The sequence below is a fragment of the Tasmannia lanceolata genome, unplaced genomic scaffold, assembly GCF_043159265.1.
Source record: "Tasmannia lanceolata isolate RefF3 unplaced genomic scaffold, GAP_Taslan_0.1 ptg000007l, whole genome shotgun sequence".
NCBI lineage: Eukaryota > Viridiplantae > Streptophyta > Magnoliopsida > Canellales > Winteraceae > Tasmannia > Tasmannia lanceolata.
This window is the reverse complement of record NW_027518684.1, coordinates 868,328-891,001: the sequence shown is the minus strand read 5'-3', so window position 1 is coordinate 891,001 and position 22,674 is coordinate 868,328. Positions and strand designations below refer to the sequence as shown.

Below are 22,674 nucleotides of genomic sequence, written 5' to 3'. Positions count from 1 at the left end.
GCATTCATATATCTACACTGAAGTGAAGGGGTTTGGCCCAGAAAGAAAATGGGGCAAATAAATCATTCATCTTCAGTCTATTCATTCGTGTGGGCCCGCTGGAGGATCACGGAACAATTTCCCACGTGTCAAGTTCGACAGGTAAAAGGGCCCACACAAGCACGTGGTACGGCACGTGAGACTTTCCAATCTATAAAAGCGGTGGAATTGTGGGACGCATATATAAAAAAAGCAGAGCTCCCTCAAGATCTCTCAAGAAAAGAAAAGAAAATTCTCATCTTCTCCCTCCGCTTTCCATCTTCCAAACGAAATTTCAAACGCTCACTCTTCGAGGTGATTTTCCCTTTCTCTCCAATTTCCCCTCTTTTTTCTCCTTCTAAACGTCTCTTAAATTCTAGGGTTTCGATTTCTGCAAAGACGTTAATTCAGTCCAAAATAAGCTTGCATTACTCTGGTTTTACCAAGTTGATAATATACTTTAAGGCAATTTCATTTCCATTGGAATTTTCTCTATTTTTTTCCTTTGTTTCCTTTGGTTGTTTTTCTCGACTACTCGAGAGTTCTAGGGTTTGATAGAGGAGAATGCAAATTCGAGACAGAAGGTTCTCAGGTTTAAGAAATTATCTTCGTCCACAGGCTAGACCTTTCTTCTCCATATCTCCAAAGCCACTTCCCAAGCAGAGGTTTATTAACTTCTCTTAATCTTCGAATCCCAATCCCACTTGCATTAATTGGCTCGCATACTTCCTCCCAACTGATCAGATGCAGCTTCTTTTCATCGGACCATCCCCATAAGAAGTTTCTTTGAATATGCTCCATTCTCTCTATCCCTAATAAATAGGAATATTGGCCAGGGCTGCTTTAATGACGGCGATCCTCCCTCCCAAGGATAGTAGATTCCTCTTCCATGCAGAGTCTCCTTTCCACCATTTCCATAGTCGGATCCCATGCCTTCTTTTTAGGTCGACCTCTTCCAAGGGGAAGACCCAGGTAGGTAATTGGAAATGTTGGAAACTCATCGGTCGCACACCCCATAAGGACAACCATTCTACTTTTCTCTTCTTCGTCGAGATGGATGCCATACATTTTTCATTTACTGAAATTTGTTCTTTCGCCAGCCACCACTTCATAGCATCGCAAAAAATACTTAAGATTAATAATCTTCTTCTCGTGTCAGCCTTGCTAAATGTTAAAGTATAGCGAAACTTCCAAATCCTTATCACCCACCTTGAAACCTTCAATTAAACCAAAACTTATCCCCTTATCTAAGAGACTCCGAAACAACCGTACACAAAAAGGGAGAGAGAGGGTCTCCTTGCTTCTATCCCTGAGAAGACTTAAAAAAGCCTTTAGAGGATCCATTGATCAAAATGGAAAACCATGCAGAGCTGATACATCTCATAATCCAAGCCCGCAACCATTTACCCACTCCACTTCGTCATATGCCCTTTCCATGTCTAACTTGCACACTACCCCTATTCTTCCGGTGTTAGCGAACAGGTCAACCACCTCATTCGCTATCAAGAATTTGGGGACCAAGGACAAAGGCCGATTCTTGTTTTTCTCGACAAAGGCTGATTCTTTGTTTTGTTTTGTCTTTTTTCTGGACTTTTGGAGAGTTCTAGGGTTACATAGATGGGAATGCAAATTCGACAGAAGGTTCTAAGTTTTTAAAAAAGGGCGACCAGTGCACGAGTCTCCTGCCATTGCAGGGTCTGGGAGGGCTAGATGTATGCAGCCGTACCCTGCTTTGCAGAGAGGCTGTTTCCGTGACTCGAACTCGTGACCACCAGGTCACAATGGAGCAACCTTACTGTTGCGCCAAGTCTCACCCTCTAAGGTTCTGAGTTTAAAGAAATTGAAAATATAAAAAGCAATTTCAGTTCCATTGGAATTTTCTCTATTTTATTTTTCTTTGTTTCGTTTTGTTGTTTTTCTCATCTTCGCAAGAGTTCTAGGGTTACATTGATGGGAATGTTAAATTTTTTTTTGAAAATTAACAGTAAATTTTATTAGAATCAAAATGGGGACAAGATGTCCCACCTCAAGAGTACAAGAGATAATTCAAAAGCCATAAGCCTATTGAGATGGTAGAGATTCTATACAAGTTACATAGATGGGAATGTTAATTAGATAGAAGGTTCTGAGTTTTAGGCAATTGGCAGATCGAATGAAGTGATGGCGACATTTGAGCTTTACCGGCGGTCAACAATTGGCATGTGTTTGATGGAAACCTTGGACGAGATGGTACCGAAGACTTTGAGTCCGGAGCTGGCGATCCAAGTTCTCGTGCAATTCGACAAGGTGAGATTGTGGTTGGTTTTCATAGGGGAGATTTTTTTTTTTTTTTTTTTTTTGGGGGTTTTATTTTATTATCTGATTTCTTTCTGTTTCTTGGTGGATTGAAGTCTATGATGGAAGCACTGGAGACTCAAGTGAAGAGCAAGGTTTCCATTAAGGTAAGTGTTTGGGGAGGCTCCTTGGAATTGTGTTTTGAGCTTCTGATTATGTCTATTTTTCTTTCTATTGTTGGGAATTTTATTATTATTGTTATTATGTATTGTTGTTGTTGTTGTTGGTAATTTTATATATTGATTTCCTATGAATTAGCCTCCATTCATAGGTTCTTGTAATCACAAAGACATCTTGTAGTGCTAGCCTAGCTGTAATAAATTGAATTGGACACTATTAATAATATGAGTAGTACAATGGTGCTTCACGTGCTTGTACCATGTTTCGTGAGGAGACATCTTCCTTGATAATGCGTGTGATGATAGCCACCTTTTGTACAAAAAGAGTTCTTCTGCTATGTTTTCGGTGTTCCATGGAGTTCTATATGCCATCCCAACAATCTCCCTTTTGTAAGATGTCAAGGGGGGGAAGCATAAAAAATGTTTGACCTTGAGAAGGATTGAGGTGCTCTATAAGAACGGAGCTCCTAGGTGCAACAAGAGTCTATGCCAGAAGTAAGGGTGTAACTCGGGTCAATTTTTGGGACTTCAGGTTGAGCTTTTACCTTAAAATTGGGTCAGGTTAGGGTTGATTCCAATTTATTTTTTAGCAAAAGCTCAACCTGATCTGATCCAAGTTGCACCCCTACCTCGAAGTCGTGGAGAAGTCTATATTTTCGTAAGACTTAGGGTTTACCATGGTTTTAAATTTTTTATCGAAATTGACACGAAGCGACTGAAATGTTTTCATTTTCATCCCCACCAAAACGCATACCGAAACCAAAACACATACCGAAAGTAAAATCGTAAGTGTATGAGTAGTATACTATATCATTGTACGTTCCTTTCTTTGTATTGCCCTTTTAGTTGTATACTTGTATTGACCATCTCCGTCTCCTCTTTAATGAATCGATTTGCTATTAAAAAATATCATTATATATTACATAATTATAAGCACCATGAATGACATTTGAAATGTGGTGTATGTATTATGTATAAATATTTATATGAATTACATGTGAGATGTGGTATGTACTAAATTATGAGACATGCGTGACAACGTACGACACTAGGTATTCGATGTTTTAAAACCATCATGGATGATTGTCTTGCTACTGTTTTTTTTTTATGTACATATTTTAGCAATTTCTGAACTTTAATGTTAAAATTTCCAATTGAAACCGAAACATTCCATTTTTATGGTGTCTGAAACTGAAATTTAAAATCTTGGGGTTTACTAGTATGATGCTAATATAGTTGACATGTTTGTTTCAAGTATTTAGATTCTCGTTTCTCTTTCAATTTGTGTTCTCCAATCATATGTCATGTTCTTTCTCTCCATAATTCTTCCAATCTCCTTCCAGTCATTCAAATTCCTCTGTCTTCCAACCTGTCATTCATCTAGATTATTAGGTATTTGTCTCCATATTTCAACTTTTTTCGCTTGGTAGATACTCTATATCTATTAAATGTGAACCTAGTTCCTATCTGTTCCATTGCATCAACCTATTTTTACCTTAAACCTAATCATAAGAAGATTGGGATTTCATTTCTAGTTTCCTTTCCCCTTTGGTTCTGCATCATTTTTGGTCTCAGAGCTTTGGTTAGGATGTTGACTCAAGGCAACACGATCTCCATGGGAAGGTTAACTGTTAATCAAAGATACGAGTTGTTGTTAAGGATTGCTGAAATTTTAGAGAGCGTGGCAACCCAAGTGGGAGACTTGAGAAGACAAAGAACAGTTCGCAACAGTGAAGGAAGAGGAAAGCAAGTTATCGGCTACTAGGACCATTCCTAGGACTACACATGTCAGACAAAAATCATAGCAAACTAGTCCGTTAGGTTACCGAACAAGAAAGATTGGAACCCTTGAACCCCAGAGGAGATATCTCCAAGAAGATTTGCAAGATTAACAGGTGAACATTCCTTGCTAGAGTATAGGACAAGTGTCCTCAGTCACACGTTCATAAGTGGGACAGATCAAGCAAAAAGGCTTAAACTGTAGAGGTTGGTCAGAATTGTATAGATCAAGATGTCCTTAGCGGTAATGCCCTCCAATCAACTAAATGCTTTACTGTTTTCTCATCAAAAGATGCCCTAAATTATATAGTTCCAATGTAATCCACGAGGTGTCTTGATCAAGCTAGAGCAATAACAAGCTGTTTAAATGGTACAGGTTCCTAATACCTGTAATACTACAGAATGACATATTCATGTCTATGCCAGCCAAGGTTTTAAATTTCAGTTTCAGTTTCAGTTTCAGTTTCGATTTCGGTTACAACTTACAACACACTGGTCAACAGTCAACACAGGCATTTCAGCTGACTGATAGTGATTTTCCTAAACGTTGGACCTTTTACATATGTGGTTCATTTAGTTGTTTCTTATATTTTGCTAACAATTTCTGATTTTTTTGGATTTTTTCATATTTTTAACTATTGGAAAAAAAATTCCCTCGTCGTAGCGGAACGAAAAGTTTCGACCGAAATCAGAACGAAATGACCGAAACGTACCATTCCAGTGACCAAAAAACGAAATGCTTACTGAAACGAAATTGACAATTAAGCTTGGGATTGACTATTTACCTCTTTTTATTTTTGTTGCATGTTTTAATTTGATTCTCTTCATTTCACCCTAGTTTGAAAAAACTCGACCCTATCGAAGGAATAGAATTGCAGTGATCATAAAGATTAGGATTTTTTTTTTTCAAAATGAGAGATTAGGATTAATACCTTTTAATTCTTCGACGTTGATCCCAATACGAACAAATAATGGTTGTCCTTTCCATCGAACAAGATATTTCTGATACTTGCCTCTAGTTGACATAACCTGCTCATCTAGCACCTCTTCATCTTTTCATCTCCAGGGAAAAAATAAAGCCATTCTAAAAAACTCCGTAGCCACGCATGAATCCTTGTAGACTTGCCCACATTCAGCAACATCGGCAAGCAACTAGTCCCTTGCGAACTTTGAACATGCCTTATTTGATAAATGAGTAGTCATTGTACCCTGATCGCATCCTTATGGGATTGATGATCGGCAATGGCTGGCATCATGGTTTTAAATTCCCACCGAAACTGACTCGAAATGACCGAAATGTTTCCATTTCCATCCTCACAGCAACCAAAACCAAAACGACCAAAATGCATAAACAAAAATTACAAGTGTAATAGTTGTATACTGTATTAGTATGTATTATATACTTATATTTATACGAAGTGCATGCAGAATGTGGTGCATGCATTATTTATGAATATTTATATGAATTACATGTGAAATTTGGTAGGTACTAAATTTTTTGACATTCACGACAGGGCATGCCACTTGGTGTTTGATGTTTTTAAACCATTATGGATGGTTGTCTTGCTTATATGATGATTTCCAAGTGTGTATTTGTGCTTATTCCAGTGTGTTGACATGTGCCTCACAAGATGACAAAAATTTAGAAACCAAATTATGAGATTTTTTTACTGGACGAACAAAAACAACTAAATGGACAAATTTCGGACAAAATCCCGAATTTTGAGAATTTCGGACGAAATCTTGGATTTTGGTGGTTTTCGTCCTGAATTTCGAATTCGAACGAAATGAAATTATGGCCGTTTCGTTCCGGTTTTCGAACGAAACCGAAAAGTTTTGGCCATTTCAGCCGAAATGAAACAAAATTGACAACTAAGATCCCAAGCATTCGTTTGGAAGTTCGACACTGGGTGGGGCTTACGTGGTTGTTAGATTTTTGTCAATGTTAGTATTAGTAACACAAGTCTGTGACTGTTTTTTTTTCTATTTTTATTTTCGTGAGTTTTTAAGGGAGAACATGCTAAATATGATACCATTCAAAAAAAAAAAAAAACATGCTAAATGCTATATATGCCCCATCCTCTAGGTGTGAGTCCTTGATCCCAGTGTGATGCCTAGAGTTTACTAGTGTGATGTTGGTATAGTTGTCGACTTTATTTGAGGTTTAGATCTATTCTTTCTCTTTAACTATCACAGATCTATTCTTTCTATCTATTATTCTTCTAATCTCTTTTTTTAATGTCATTCATCTAATCTCTTTTTCATTCAGATTCCTCTCTTTTCCAACCTTTCATTTATCTAAGTTATTAGGTATTTGTCTCCAACCCCCTCGATCAATAGATATGAACTGTTCATCTGTCCTATTGCATTCGTATCATGCAAGTAACATTGTTTCAACTTGTTCTGCATATTTGATACTCTATATCTATAGAATTTCAACCTTGTTCCCACCTATTCTATTACTTCAACCTGTTTCTACCTTAAACCTAATTGTAGGAAGATCTGAGTTTTCCTTACTAGTTTTGTTTCCAATGTGGTTCCGGTCAATGGGTGAAACGCTGTTTGTACTCTGTATAGTTGCCGGAAACTCCTTGGGCAGGTGGGAAACTCGATTCCACTAAAACGTGTTTCTTGCAGGTGGGAAACTAGTTTCCCCTAAAACGAGGGAAACACGTTTCGGAAACGTTTCTGATATATGATAAAAAAAAAAATGGAGAAATTTTTTTAAATGCATGGGAAACATATGAGAAACTTATGTAAATCATGTGCGGAATGCGTGATAAACGTATGCAGTACTCATAGAAATGCATGTGAAATGTGTAGGACACATGTGTAGAACTTACGAAAATCATTTTGGAAAAACACAAAAAATTGAGGCATAGATATTAAAAAAGGAAACAATAGCATTTGTTGTAATAAAAATAAAAATAAGAAAAAATCCAAAAAAAAATAATAAGAAAAAATCAAATAGAAATTTGAAATTAACAACTAGTTTGGGAGAAAGGCTTTGTTTGAGAGAGAGAGTTGAGAGAAATTTGAAATCAACACAATTTAAATCTACAAAACCACATATTTCGTGTTTTCCTTGTGTTTGATGTGTGTTTTTTCTATTGTTTCTGAAATGCTTCTAATGCGTTCCCTAAGATGTTTCTCATACAATTTCTATCGTTTTCTCGTTTCCCCTATTATTTTTTTCATTCGTTTCCTGTTTCCATTTCACGTTTCGCTTCCCAAATTCATTTCCCACCCTGGTAACTATGCTCTACATTGACTTCCTATCACTTGGATCCCCTGCATAGTTTGCATAAGAATAATATGGGCATGCGTTTCCTGATCTTGGGGTTCCGGTCAATGGGTCAAAGTTTGGTCAGGCGAGTTTAGAGACCTTAGGTTGACTTCTTGAGTTTAGAGATCTAATGTATTTTGTTCTTATTTGTGGTAATATTCTTGATCACATATTTATCTTATTTCTTTAATCAATGAATGCATAATTTCTTGAGGTCACATTTTTTAAAAAAAAGTTTCTTGAGGTCTGACTGGTCCTACAAGTTTCCTCAGATGATCTGAATTGATAATGCTGGGAGCTTCATATCTATCACCTTCATGTCTTTCAATTGACGGTTGCAATTCTCATTAGCTCGTTGTGCTGTACTTTCCGTGTATAGTTTCCTTATCTTAGATGGAATTAGTTGCTTTTATAATGACTTTGATGTGCTGTAATCATACTTTTCTTGTTCTATAAATGGTCTTCTCATGTGCTGTACTTTCCGTGTATAGTTTCCTTATCGTAGATGGAATTAGTTGCTTTTATAATTTTGATGTGTTGTAATCATACTTTTCTTGTTCTATAAATGGTATTCTCATGATTGGTCATTCTTTACCCATGAAAATTTTGTTCAATTTGACCCAAATCTGCATTTAGAACTTCCCATGTTATCATAGTGAATGCTTGGGTCTCATCTTGGGCTGGTCTTCTACACCCCAATCTCGCAAAGGGTTTTCTACTCAAATCTCATTAATCGTACGGCATTTTCTTCAATTAGAAAAGTTTCTTTCTCCATCTTTTTTCAGACCTTTGTCCTTCCAAATCTAAATCTCAAATATTGTTTCCTCATCTTTCTCACAAGATGGAGGAGGTTATTTTCATTGTCTTCTTCCTTTTCGACCCTGCTGTGGTGATACCTGTTCTGTTGATCTCAGACCTTGAAGTTTACATTTAAATCCTAAATCATGCCAGAAACATTAGATTTGTCCCCATCAACTTAGAAAGGAGTTGTGGGTTTAAGACATTGTTTCATGTTTGTGTGGGCAAACAATTTCAGAATTGGTATAGGAAGTATGTCTTCTTTGCTTTGTCTGTATCAACCACAAAGCATCATTATTGGTGGAACTGGGATTGAACTGAAAAAATTATTCAATTATCTAGATCTTTGATAATGTTTTTCTTTTGAATAATATTGTTTATTAAAGAGAGGGGAGGGGGGTGGGGAGGGCAGGGAAAGAGAACAAATTAGGAAAAGACACCAAAAACACAATCTTCAAAAATGATTTTCCAATTAAATGGAATTTTGTAGGTCATAGAAATGTCCAAGAACTCTTCTATACTTCTATTTCCCCATACTCCCTCTTTTTTAATAATGGCATTCCTCACTTTTTTAGTCACTTTTCTGATTGGTTGTTTCAGCTATTGAGGTTTTGTAAGTTGTAACATCCTTAATAGCTAACTAGGACAGTGTAGAGAGAGGGGTACCATTATTAAAACAAAGGAGTCCGGATATCATTTTAGTATCTCAAAGGATTCTTTCCTTTTTCTTTTTTCTTTTCAGTTTACAGTTGCTGTTGAAAAATGCAAGTAGAGAGTAACCTCAAATCATCTAGGGGACCCACACACATACTAATTGGGACCTATGGTAAGAGTATTGAGTCCCGCATGTGCTATGTGGATCCAAGATTGGAGTATTTGGTCCCACATAAAACATTAGTTATAAAAGTATGCATTTTTGGCATGAATGACAGTTGTACACGTATTCACTTTCTTGTAAAATTATATGCAAATATTTCTTAATATATATATATGAGGAAAAGGATTGTACGCTTGAGCGTACCAAGCTTATGGTACGCTCGAGTGCCCAATCACATGTGGGCCCACTTTGTTAGGATGATCCAAAGCATTCATTTGAAAGGCCCTTACATAGATGCGGTGTGTACCAAAAATCAGCTCCATAGGATCATCCTAACCCATCCATTTGTGGAGGTCAAAATGTACACACTGTTTGTCCACAAATCTGCCCATTTTTGCCCTCCACTTTTGGAGGGGTTTGGATGATTCAATGGAGCTGATTTTTGGTACACACCCTATCTATGATAGGGCCTTGCAAATGAATGCTTTGGGATCACCATAAAAAATGTGGGACCCATGTGATTGGGCACTCAAGCGTACCATAAGCTTGGGACGCTCGAGCGTACAATCCTTTTCCTCTCTCTCTCTCTCTCTCTCTCTCTCTATATATATATATATATATATATATATATATATATATATATATATATATAGAGAGAGAGAGAGAGAGAGAGAGAGAGAAGTGTTGTGCGCACCATTTTTTTGGTGCGCTTAAGTGGTTATAACGCCTCCCATTGGTTCGCTTAAGCGGGACCCAAACATTTAAACGAATGGCAGGTGTTATAACCACTTAAGCGCACCAAAAAAATGGTGCGCGTAACATTTTCCTCAACGGGTCCCGATAAAGCGCACCAATGGCAGGCGTTATAACAACTTAAGCGCACCAACACTTTTCTATATATATATATATATATATATATATATATATAGAGAGAGAGAGAGAGAGAGAGAGAGAGAGGAAAATGATTGTACGCTCGAGCGTACCAAGCTTATGGTACGCTCGAGTGCCCAATCACATGGGTCCCACATTTTTTGTGGTGATCCAAAGCATTCATTTGCAAGGCCTTATCATAGATAGGGTGTGTACCAAAAATCAGCTCCATTGAATCATCCTAACCCCTCCAAAAGTGGAGGGAAAAAATGGGCAGATTTATGGACAAACAGTGTCTGTCCATTTTGACCTCCACAAATGGATGGGTTAGGATGATCCTATGTAGCTGATTTTTGGTACACACCCATCTATGTAAGGGCCTTTCAAATGAATGCTTTGGATCATCCTAACAAAATGGGCCCACATGTGATTGGGCACTCGAGCGTACAAACCTTTTCCTCATATATATATATATATATATATATATATATATATATATATATATATATATATATATATATATATAGAGAGAGAGAGAGAGAGAGAGAGAGAGAGAGAGAGAAGTGTTGAGCGCACCATTTTTTGGGGCGCTTAAGTTGTTATAATGCCTTCCATTGGTGCACTTTAGCGGGACCCAAACATTTAAACGAATGGAAGGCGTTATAATAACTTAAGCCCACCAAAAAAATGGTGCGCTTAAGCGCACCAACAGTTTTCTCATATATATATATGCAAATAAGTTTTAGAGGTATCTAAAGAGGTCCAAAGGCTTTATAAAAGGGTATCTTTTGTGATTCACCGTGATTTCTCCATCAACTAATTATTGCATTTGTCAACGAATAACATGGTGGTAGTTGCTGACTGTCACTTTTCTATGTAATAATATGTTCTTTGCTTGTTGATGTGTGAGCATTTGGACCGTAAACTCCGATGCTTGATTTGTTACAGGGAAATGACCGCTATGTTTGGTTGCACAAATGCTCGGCATTCATTGGAATTTCAAATGCCAATGAATGTCTATTCCTTGTTTGATTGCCAAAATTGCAATGAAATTTCACTTGACTCCCCAACATGTTTGAAACATCATTATTGTTTTTTCCCCATGTGGCACTAATGTCCCCCTACTCATCTTCCAACCAAATTCTACCAAAATGGTAAAATTTTGGTAGAAGAATAGTGGAAAAGGTTTTGCCTTTTCTCTCATTCTCTCTTCCATATCTCTATCTTCACTCTCTATATTAGTAATGATACACCTATTTTTTCCATCACTCTCCGAGAGGATTGCCACAGAACCAAACACTACTTACAACTATTCCACTATTCTCCGAGTGGTAATTCTCATAATCTTCTATGCTTGTCTCCTCTCTTTTGACTTCTCGTTCCAGTGCTCTCCGAGCCACCCCTGCACAACCAAACATAGCCATGTAATTATCTGTTCTTTGCTTGTTGATGTGTGGGTACTTGGATTCTAAACTCTGTTGTTAGCTTTGTTACAGGGACATTTACACACCTACAGGTTCTGTGACAATGTATGGACCTTCATATTACAGGATGCAGTGTTCAAGAACGAGGAAACTCAGGAAAACGTCGGGAGAGTGAAAATAGTTGCTTGTGACTCGAAGCTGCTTACGCAATGAATTTCAAACAAGCTCGTGTAGGGCGGAATTCAAGAACGAGGAAACTCAGGAAAATGTCGGGAGAGTGAAAATAGTTGCTTGTGACTCGAAGCTGCTTACGCAATGAATTTCAAACAAGCTCGTGTAGGGCGGAATTCGGTAAACATCTCGTTGCTTTAAATATCACAATTAGGACTAATCCAAAAAGGATATTCTGAGAGCATAATGCCTCATATGATTTTGGGTCATTTTCTATTCACGTGCATTGTTACTACATGTTCAAACATCCGTTTCAGTTGCAGTGTAAGAAAGGTTTCATTGCCATGTTTGAACCCATTTCGGAGCAATTCAAAAATATAAGCAGTGATTAAAAGGGGGAAAGCAGAATATGAAATTGCAGGGAATAAGTTTATTCAACAGGGATTTGGTAAGTGTGTTTGCTTTACCAAACCCATTTCAGAGCAATTCAAAAATATAAGCAGAGATTAGAGGGAAAGCAGAACATGAAATTGCAGGCAATAGGATGATTCAGCAGAGATTTGGTAAGAGTGGAAGCTTTACTGAACCCATTTAGAGCAATTCAGAAATATGTGTAGAGATTAGAGGGGAAAAGGGAACATGAAATTGGAGGCAATAAGGTGATTCAACAGGGATTTGGTAATAGAGTAAGCTTTACAACTCTGCATGCTTTTATTTCTAGGTTATTTTCCAGGAGATTTTATATAGTGCGTGGGAAGTCTAGTATTTTTCAAAATGAAGTGTGGCCCACTTCGTAGGATGATCCAAACCGTTCATTTGTTAGGCCACAACATAAATAGGTTGTGCCCCCCAAATTATTTCCATAGGATGATTCTAACCCTCCGATCTAAATAGAGGGACTGCACATCATGGAAACCACTATTTAAGAAAAGTGAACACAACAGCAGTTGAAAATCTTAGCTTTTTGGTTGGTTTTGCTAAAAGATCAATGTATTTTAAGCTTTAGAGCATTTTAGTAGCATTCAAAATGATTTTGTCCAACATTACAAAGGTCTCTCAAATCAGTGAAAGTTTGAAGGCCAAAGACCAAATCACTATGATTTTGTCTATTGTTGTGATGACCTCAACCTCTAGCTATGTGGTGGGCCCTCTATGGATGATAGCTAGAATCCTAGAACCTTTAAAGGGTTCCACTCACCAATTCGCATTGCTCTCTCTTATGCTTCTCCAATGGATCTTGTGGTTTTTAACTATGCCATGTGGCGATGGGATGGCTTCTCAATCTATCGATTTTTAACTGAGTTAACGTGGACCTTCAAGTTTAGACTCAACAAGGACCCACCCTTGGATCATGAATCATTATGGATGTTACATAATTTGGCTTCCAATTTTATGACAATAATCGTGATGGAGAAAACACTAAGTCAAATCGAATAGATGAAAAATGATGTTCCTGCCGGATAGGGATTATAAATTCTCCCAGTTTCATCCATTAAAGAAAAGAAAGTCTTATGGCGGAGATGGTCTAATGGAACTTATCCTCCGCTTTCGCTTTAAAAAAACACCAATTTGCTATAGTTAATCTTTTGAGTTTAATTATGACAAGTGTCAATTGACAGCATTTCCAAGTATTTTATATTACATGTTGATTAAGCTAATGCGGGCTTTCATTTAGATGTTTCAAGGATCCAACCGTAGATAGGGTGCAACTTGGGTTGAAACTAGGGCTGCAACTTGGGTCGGGTTTTACCCTACCCGAATCGACCCAACCCGAAAATAACATGGGTCAGGTTTAGAAATCATAGGTCTTGGGTAGGGTCGGATTTTAAATTGGAAAACCTGACTCAATCTTGGGTAGGGCGGGTTTAAAGAAAAAAAAAACCAGAAACTCGAAAGCCAACCCGACTCATATGGGTGCACTATGACTTTCTTAAATATCTCTTGAATAACATAGAAAATTATTTTCCGATACAATTGTTTTCATTGAGGTGATCATGTCTGTTATGTGAAAATATAGTGTCCTTCTTAAAGTTATACACTTGATGACATGAATTTAGAATATTTTTTGGTGTGAAGATTTGTTTTTTTCTTTTCAGTCTTTAAAATTAGTCGCTACCCTATGCTAAAAAATGAAAACCCGACCCAACCCCAACCCTACCATATCCATTAGGTGATCCTAACCCTTGGATCTATAGAGGTTTCCATAATGTGCAGTCCCTCTATAGATCAGAGGGTTAGGATCACATTATGGAAATGATTTTTGGGGCACATCCTATTTACGTGGGCTGTGTACAATTTTAAAAAAAAAATACTGGACTACACAGCCACACACCATATAAAAACTCTAGTACAGTATCTGCATTCCTCATCTTAGATCAAATAAGAGTAATATTTGGTTTTTGTTGCTCTGTCTTTCCAATCCTGGATAGTGAGGGAGAGTTTTGTAATCCAATGTCTCTATGTCCATCTGTGGCGCTCCTCCCTGTTAAAGCAACCCAATAGCAGAAGCGCTTTTTGAAGCATTTTTCAATTCCAACTCCAATGTGGTATCTTGTCTTCCACAGTCTGCACTCTGCACCACAGTAACAAAAAGGGGAACTGGATTTAAATGCACCAGGCAAGTGTTCCTACAAAATCAAGCAAACCAATCAACAGAAACTGCCTCAATTTTTATAATCTAACAGGATTGTAAAATCCCGGTTTAAGATAATAATCCAGATTTTAACTCGGACTATTAAGCTTGTAAAATCCAGGATTATAAAATACATTTATCCAAATGGCCCCATAAACTGTAAGTAGTGCTGCCACAACAGTGAGTGAAGAAGAGAAATGATATCTCTACTACAACAAAGGGTTTTAGTCGTCAGGGTGAGATTATCGGTTGCCATAATCTGAAACGAACAGGGGCTAAGACGGACTTGGCAGATTAATAAACTTAACCTGAGAATTGGAACTGCCGACGAAACAGCTGTTCTACTTCTACAGAAATTCCCTTCACTCAGAAGGGCAATAAGAAAAAAACCCTCAAGCTAAGAGATGAAAAGGGTTGGAGTTACGAGGGATAATATGTTGAAAAAAATGAAGTAATGCTCTTAGATGCCTAAGCATTTGTGCATTGAACGCACAAGTGTCTAAGAACACGAAATATATACAGTTGAATCATCTGTTTCTTCCCATTGTACCCCTCACACTTTGCAACACGCGTACAAATTCGTAAAATTGACTCAAGTCTAGCCCCACTGGGTTTTCCCCATCTGCATGGGTACATGGGCTTCCGCCAATAACAACGTCGAACCCGCCCAACTCTTTAATCAAACTTTCAATCTTGTAACTTGTTAGCTTCTGGATATCACTGATCAGCCTCAATTCCCCAGCCTGTCTAGTATCAGACCACCACTTCTTTAGAATTTCTCGATTTGTTTTGGATGTTTCAACTGCAACAACACATTTGAGACTAAGGCCAAGCCTGTGTAAGGCTACTTCTGCCCCTCCAATTCCACTGAACATGGATAGCACTGTCAGTCCATCTGGAAAAATCCCCTTCAAGGCGGAGAGGTAATACCCCAATGTGTCTGTTTGGAAGCTGTTTTTGAGTAACCTGAGTCTCTCTGCTGGATGATGATCCCCAATCCGGGTGTGGTGCAATGGGTAGCCTAATATGTGTTCCACTTGATCAGGCTCAATGGGACGCAGTCTGTAGTGGCCTACCCATACTAGATTCAATGTCTTGCACTGATGAAAGATGTCCATCTGTTGTTCCTTCGAAAGCATGCCTTGAGACTCCATCAAAATCTTCCCCAGTCTCTCACATATTCGGTCGAGTCCCATAGTTTCAGACCTGATATAGCTTAACTGTTTCCTAGTGTCCCATGAAGGCCACCATTTCTTCGTATGGGGTATTGCATCTTCAATTGTCATTGGCGGCCGTGGAAGGATGTGAGACCTATTATCAGTGGGAAGATTGTGTATATATCCTTCCTTCCTAATAAAGGCCGAGAAGAACTGAGAATTCACAAATTCTGGCTGGCCTCCATATAAAAACTGAGAAATTTTGCTCCATGTCTCATGTGAGATGTCCACAACATTTCCATAGAAGAAATAAGGTGGTGTAGTTCCAACCTGACGAACATTCCTACAGACGTTGGGCATGGGTTGATTGGGTATTTCTGATACATTCTGTCCCACTTCAGATGATTCGGGGCCCACTCTATACGGATAGATCATGGGATGGCCTGTGGCTTGCTCTTCGAACATTTCTGCTTCCAGCTTGGGAGAGCCAAAGGAAGCAAACTTGTCATCTATAGGCATATATTTTGCACTTTTCCCTGTTTTCATTTTTTTGGAGTCTATATCAACCGTTCTTGCTTCTGGCCGTGGAGTTTCAAAGGACGCAAATTTCTGATCTGAAGGCATATATTTTGCCTTTTTTCCTTTTTCCATTTTTTTGAAGTCTTTATCCTTTACGCGAGGAAAGTTTGAACCTGATGCCTCAGTTTCCTCTGCGTGAGTTACAGAAAAACAGCGTTTCATGCGTTCTTCTGAGGCACTATGTAGACTCTTTGAATTGTTTTGTTTCCAGGAGCGGTGACTTTTAAAATTTGATGGATCCTGCACAAAACCAGAAAGAAGGAGCACTAGAATGAGCAAGTACCTATTAATAATGAGTAAAGGATAAGAACTGAGCATATAATATCTGTGCATTTTTTTTTTTGACATAAAATATTGCCACTTTTATAATATAATATCTATGCATAGAGCTTAGGTTTCAACTATTTGAGACTCCAGACCTATATTGAAACGATCACAGATAATACTTGAACATTACAGCCTCGAAAGAGAAGCAGGGTCCCAGAGAAACATCCACAATCTAAAATATCATTTAGGAAACACGTGTGCAGTCACTCAAATCCATTTACTTTTTCTACATTTTCTATGCAAAACTGGGCCCCATCTGGCCATTGGGTCTAACGTCCAGCACAATTAAGAAGAAAAAGAAAAACCAGCAATAATCTCGTGCTCAAATCAATAGAGGAGCCTCTTGCATTCTGTTTGAGCCCAGGAATCCTAACCGTTTTTATTTTAGCATAACTTTGCCTTGTTATTGTTTGATTCTTGGGTCGAAATCCAACAGATCTGTTTACAAAAGTTTTCTCCTCGTATTCTAGAATGATTTCTGCGCAACCAGTTGTCCTGATAATTGAATTAGATTAGAAACAAGAGTCCCAAGATTGAAATGATGTGAATCACAAAGACCCTGAAAACCCCTTCTACAACCGTGCAACATGTGAGAAACTAGTAGAGTTACGCATATAGCTCGAAATTCTAAATCCATGGAGTGTGGTGAAGAAGATTTCATACATGGTAATCGCAGTAGGCGGGATTTTTAACATTCAATTCCAAAGAGAGGAATTCCAACATGCATATCACTGTATCATGACACAGACAAATTTCGAGCAGAAAACAACAAAATTTACTAAATAATAAGTTTCTTAGTGGATGTATGTAAAAGGATACAACATTCCTAGCAAAGGACAGTATGCACCAGACTATTTCCACAATTCTTAGGTTATGGTCTTTATGTTTGTGGGTTGTAGGTTGTAATGAGCTCAATGAAATTCAAAAGGGCTTACGTTTGCTAATTTGGTGCCCTAATATTGGCTATGATTTTATTTTCAAAAAAAAAAAAATATATATATATATATATATATATATATATATATATATAGAGGAAAGTGTTTCTACTCGGCCGAGTAGAAAAGCTTATCTACTCCTCCCTTTAAAAAGTACAGTGGGCCCACACATTGTGGATGATCCAAAGCATTCATTTGATAGGTCTTATCATAGATAGGGTGTGCCCAAAAAATCAGCACCAAAGGGTCATCCTAGCCCTTCGTTTTGTTGGGCCTTGTAGAAACAAAATGGACGCACTGTGTAAGATGCGTAAGATGCGTCCATTCTGTTTCTACAAGGCCCAACAAAACGAAGGGCTAGGATGACCCTTTGGTGCTGATTTTTTGGGCACACCCTATCTATGATAAGACCTATCAAATGAATGCTTTGGATCATCCACAATGTGTGGGCCCACTGTACTTTTTAAAGGGAGGAGTAGATAAGCTTTTCTACTCGGCCGAGTAGAAACACTTTCCTCATATGTATATATATATATATATATATATATATATATATATATATATATTGGCTGTGATTTGGGGTGGCATGAATATGTTAACTATTCACTTTACCAAAACTAGTACATGACACATATTTGATTTGGGGTGGCATGACACATATTTGACATAAGCATGTATAAAAACTGCATTCCCAATTTTGTTGAAGAGTATGTAAGGGTAGTTTAGGTATTATGTGAAAGTTTAGGTATTATGTAAGAGTATGTCTTTGTGCCCTCCTTTTATTCCCTACGTCTTCCTCCTTTGTGAACCCAAACCCTTTTTCCATCCCCAAAACCCTAGATATCCATCTAAAACCCTAACCCCTTCTTGTGAGTCTCTAAACGCAAACCCCTCTTTTAAATACCATTTGTAGATCCATCCATCTTACAAAACTCAAGGAAAAAAAACAAGAAAACCCAAAAAGATCCATCTTTTCTCTCTCTCTCTTTTCTTTTTTTTTGAAAATTGACAATTTCATTGATGCTACGAAGATTACAACTTGCATTACATAGAATCAATTAAGGGTGGCCAGGCGCGTACTCCTTGGCCAATAAAACCAAACAAAATCTTTTGTGTCAACCACTGTAGATAGATAAATACTTCCATGCACTCCCACCATGCCAAATCACTATATCACTTCCCTTTCGAAATCTTCATCTACTACCGCATCCAAAAAAACCTTCACCAAACTCCATCCTTTCCTTTACATTACCCAATGGTCTGGGGCATCCATCAAAACAGGCTTGCCATCACCATCTAGATAGTCATGCAATTTGTATCTTTGGATGACAAGCCTAAAATGCGCACTCCCCTTCGAAATAATCATGAAGGATCAAGAAACCCAGCATGATTATGAGGAATTCCTCCAAAGTCCCGATCAATAAGCCGAATGTTTCTGTTAATAATACTTTCTTCCACCAACCGGATACCCACCACCCTAAAGCCCCACAGAGGCTAAGCCATGTGAGATTCCTAGCTCAAGACTCAAAGATGAAATCTTTCCATTGCTGCCGAAGGCGTTCTCCCAACAATGACATCTGTTCATCAACAGTCATCTGTCTCAACTACTACATGACATTCACTAGCACCAAAAAACCCCCACGGGTAAGCCAAAACTTCTATCACTCCAAGGCTTCATGACTAAAGAACAAAAAGGAGGCCCCCCTGACCCAAAGGCTACTAACTTCTAACTGGAAAAACTAGTAATAATAATTCAACCCGAAGCAAAACCTACCCTGGGCGACCGGGAAAAAACTTAGAGGAGTTTTGAGAGTCTACTATTTTTCTTTCTTGACCCTACCAAAGATGCATCCAAAAGATTCTCAACAATACGAGCGAGGAGGTTATTTCCTGATCTTGCCACCCTAGCATTAAGATTTAGGCGATGATTAAAGCCGTCAGAGGCTCAAGAAACGAAGGTGTTCCTTACTTTTGGAGGAAGGGCACCTTTATTTCTATCCTTATTGGGAAGGTCTGACCAAGCAACTTTCCTTCTAGGGGCAACAGAGTCAAACAGCTTACTCTTCTCGTGTCCCACCAGGGGCAGACAAGACTGACCAACGCTCCTAACTGCAGGCCCCTTCACACCTTTCTCGAGCTCTTTCTCAACGCCATCCTTGGATTTGAAATTTGAATTACACAGGGGAACCAACGGCTCATCAGGAGACCGATCCTCAATCGGCAGGGAACCCCCAATCCGCAGTATAATCTTTTCTCTCTTTTCACCATCCAAATCTTTTCTTTTCTTTTTCTTTTTTGTTCTTCTCCATAAATCTTGTTCCTTTTTGCTCTTAGTCCCTTGTTGGGTTTTTTTTAGTTTCCTATCCCCTTCTCTTTATGGTTTAAATCCTTTTTTCTTCCTTCTTTTTAAGTCTCATCGCTTTTTCAACCGGTCACATGAATTGATGCAACGATATGTTACCGTCAAGGCAAAAGCAGCAATGCGAGGCAGTATAAAAGATTTCCATATCCGAGCCTGACGGGTTGGGGAGGATGTGCCATCATCCATCCACTAGAAAAAAGAACGCATGGAGTGCCCTCCGTATCAAGACACCATATCCACTGATCCGGCACAGAGGAAGATAGATAGATGGAGGATAAAAGTCTCAAAAGAGATGTGAAGTTCGCAATTTCGTTTTCCTTAAGGTTCCTTATCAATCTGATATCCCAAGATAGATTCCCATGGCCCGTGCCTCTAATCAGATAATCAGCTACAGTTGATGACTGATTACTGGCCAATCGGAATATCTCCGGAAATGAGTATCTTAGCGGCACCGTCCCCCCACCCAAAGGCCTTCCCAAAAGCGTGTGTAGGGGTTAATGGAGAGATAATGAGCCTATAAAAGATTGTGAAGAGGTCAGGAACAAATCCTCTTCTAAACGTATCTTAGGCTTCCCTTGGGTATTAGTCTTCCAAGGAAGAATTCAAAATTCAGTTTCAGAACTTTGGTCCCCACAAAAATGGAACTACTTCATGGAAGTCTATGGAAGTCTTGTTCAATTTTATGGAAGTTGATGGAAATGATAGAAATTTAAGATGAAAGTTTGGGAAATGCCAAAATAATCACAAGGCATCACATAAACAAGATTACCATCCATAATGGTTTAAGATGATCAAACACTTTAGTGACATGCATTGTCGCTCATGTGTGGGAGGTTTATTCTAAACATGGATACGTCGCATGTTTTGAAAGCTGATGATTGTGTCATTTCGTTTAATTTTCAACTTACTCAACTTATTAAAGACGTGTATATTATTTCCTGGATATAATGGATACGGACTTCGACACACAGAAGTCTACACATGTCGGCCTAATCAACACATGTCGGTGGAAGTTTAAAACCTTGCTTCCAAGGTCGTGTGAAGTCCGATACTGGGAGAATTAAAAGAATATGGCCTAATGGAAGAAGGTTATCCATCTTTTGATGGGAGAATAACTCATGTCAAAGCAACTCTAGCTAACCTCCAATTTACTTCATGTCCACGTTCAAGATTCCCAGTGAAATCGCAAAAGGATGTAAAGACCCCTAAGCAAATTCTTTGGGAAGGAAAGGAAGAAGGGAAGTAGTAAAGATGTCTCATGAATTGGGAGGATGTTTGTAAGACAGAAGAGAATGGAGGTCAAAGCATCAAAAAACTTGAAGTTGAGAAACAAGGTTCTTGGAGAAGTGGCGTTGAGTATTTAGTGAAGAAAGCGAGGGCTTTGGTTCAACATAATTTATCATAAGAATGGGTTAGAGTAGGAGAATGGAAATTAGGGTTCTGTGTAGAATATCTCGGGGGCAATTTATGGTTAGGTGACGTCCTTTTCCTTTTCCATCCAATGGAGATAATATGTATTTGTCATCTATTGCGTTCTTTCAACAAAATAATTTTGGGGTATTTTTAGGGAAACATCTTCTAGAACTGGAAAGACACCATGATGACCCAGTGTCATTTGGAGTTGTTGGTGGCTAGATGATTTAGAAAGACGTTACTATTAGTCAAAGGCACCTGAAACATTTGCTGCCCCAATAAACAGTGTATTTTTGTTCTATCAGAGTATTACATAATTTTTTTTGAATGGTAGTCAGAGTATTATATAATCCAATTTACAATATGAAATTGGAGAATATTTTAAGGCAAGTGAACTTGTTCCACCATTTCAAATAATTATTGCCAATCCTGCGTACATTCTACATCTCCATTAGCAGAGATAACCTTTAGCACAGCGAAATGAGTATGCAAAGAAATAGCATTAAAAAACTAATAGTACGTAGAGTAGAATAATTAGAACAAAAAAGTTACGCCAACTGACTCCAGAGAAGGGAGAAAACCTTGTCTTCCTGTACATGTGTATTGGCAATTTGGTTAGCAAAAATTGAGTCAGCGAGCTCCAAGACAGGGACTTCTGCACCTGAAAATCAGCATACGCTTCACAATGTCAAAGGTCAAATGAAAATGAACAAACATAATGTATTCCATTGAATGATATTTCAAAATTATTCAAAACAAATGGTGGATTTCACAACTTATGCGAGACAAAAGCTTGTAGCTTATGAAAACTATGCCTAAAAGGCAAAGATAAACTCTGTTAAAAGAAACCATCAGAGAAAGCTTGATAAGCTTGTCAACAAAAAAATGACTAAACCCAAGTACCATTTTTATTCCAGTTTGCTTAATATGATTACAATCCACAAGACAGTTACAGAAAATTTACCACTCATGTTAATGGATGTAACTAGTGTCAGAACTACGGATGGCACGTCTAGTGAGTTTTCAATTACAATAGGACTGCACCAAGGATCAGCTCTAAGCCCTTATGTTTTTACGCTAGTTATGGATGAACTTACGGAGGGTATCTAGGATGAGGTGCCGTGGTATATGTTATTTGCAGATGACATAGTATTAATTGATGAAACCAAAGCAGGAGTTAATGCTAAGTTAGAGTTATGGAGAACTACTTTGGAATCCAAAGGTTTTAAACTGAGTAGGACTAAGACAGAGTATATGGAGTTCAACTTTAGTAATGTAAGGAGGCGGGGCGAGGATGTAGTAAATATGACTGGACAGGAGGTACCTAAGAGGGATATCCTTCGCTATCTTGGTTTAATCCTACATAAAGAAGGAAAGATTGAAGAGGATGTTAACCACAGAATAAGAGTAGGTTGGTTGAAGTGGAAGCATGCTTCAAGAGTTCTATGCAACCGTAAAATACCTACCAAGTTGAAGGGAAAGTTTTATAAGACAGCTGTGAGGCCAGCCATGTTGTACGGCTCAGAATGTTGGGCCACCAAGAAGCAGCAAGTGCATAAGATGAGTGTAGCAGAGATGTGAATGCTTAGATGTATGTGCGGCCACACAAGGTTAGATAGAATTAAAAATGAAGGCATCTGTAAAAAGGTGGGG

At 38.2% G+C, this 22,674-nt stretch overlaps 2 protein-coding genes across 6 annotated transcripts in view; one reads left to right on the top strand and one right to left on the bottom strand.

Moving 5' to 3' along the window:
• Positions 1 to 228: 228 nt before the first annotated feature.
• On the top strand, positions 229 to 12,024 carry LOC143880751 (transcription initiation factor IIA subunit 2-like). Of its 3 annotated transcripts, XM_077383722.1 has the most exons (5): positions 235 to 333; positions 2,004 to 2,090; positions 2,166 to 2,304; positions 2,409 to 2,459; positions 11,518 to 12,024. In XM_077383722.1, exons 3-5 carry the CDS (start codon positions 2,179 to 2,181, stop codon positions 11,656 to 11,658), a joined length of 318 nt encoding a protein of 105 aa, XP_077239837.1. In that variant the 5' UTR covers positions 235 to 333; positions 2,004 to 2,090; positions 2,166 to 2,178; the 3' UTR covers positions 11,659 to 12,024. The 3 variants fall into 3 exon arrangements, with proteins under 3 accessions (XP_077239836.1, XP_077239837.1, XP_077239838.1); XM_077383721.1 differs by lacking the exon at positions 2,004 to 2,090 and having other exon boundaries at positions 229 to 333; XM_077383723.1 differs by lacking the exon at positions 2,004 to 2,090 and having other exon boundaries at positions 2,155 to 2,304.
• Positions 12,025 to 14,683: 2,659 nt separating this feature from the next.
• The window catches only part of LOC143881339 (putative inactive DNA (cytosine-5)-methyltransferase DRM3), a 34,132-nt gene continuing 26,141 nt past the window's right edge, over positions 14,684 to 22,674 (bottom strand). For all 3 annotated transcript variants that reach the window (XM_077384353.1, XM_077384355.1, XM_077384354.1), the window contains 2 exons: positions 21,603 to 21,682; positions 14,684 to 16,224 (listed from right to left, as the gene is read on the bottom strand). In XM_077384353.1, the coding sequence (XP_077240468.1) occupies positions 14,776 to 16,224; positions 21,603 to 21,682 (1,529 nt within the window). In that variant the 3' untranslated portion in view covers positions 14,684 to 14,775. The remainder of the gene's footprint in view (positions 16,225 to 21,602; positions 21,683 to 22,674) is intronic.

Coding starts and splice junctions, on each gene's coding strand:
- LOC143880751 (XM_077383721.1), top strand. CDS start 2,179: ATGGCGACATTTGAGCTTTACCGGCGGTCAACAATTGGCATGTGTTTG. Junction 2,305..2,408: donor TTCTCGTGCAATTCGACAAG/GTGAGATTGTGG, acceptor GGTGGATTGAAG/TCTATGATGGAAGCACTGGA. Junction 2,460..11,517: donor AGAGCAAGGTTTCCATTAAG/GTAAGTGTTTGG, acceptor GCTTTGTTACAG/GGACATTTACACACCTACAG.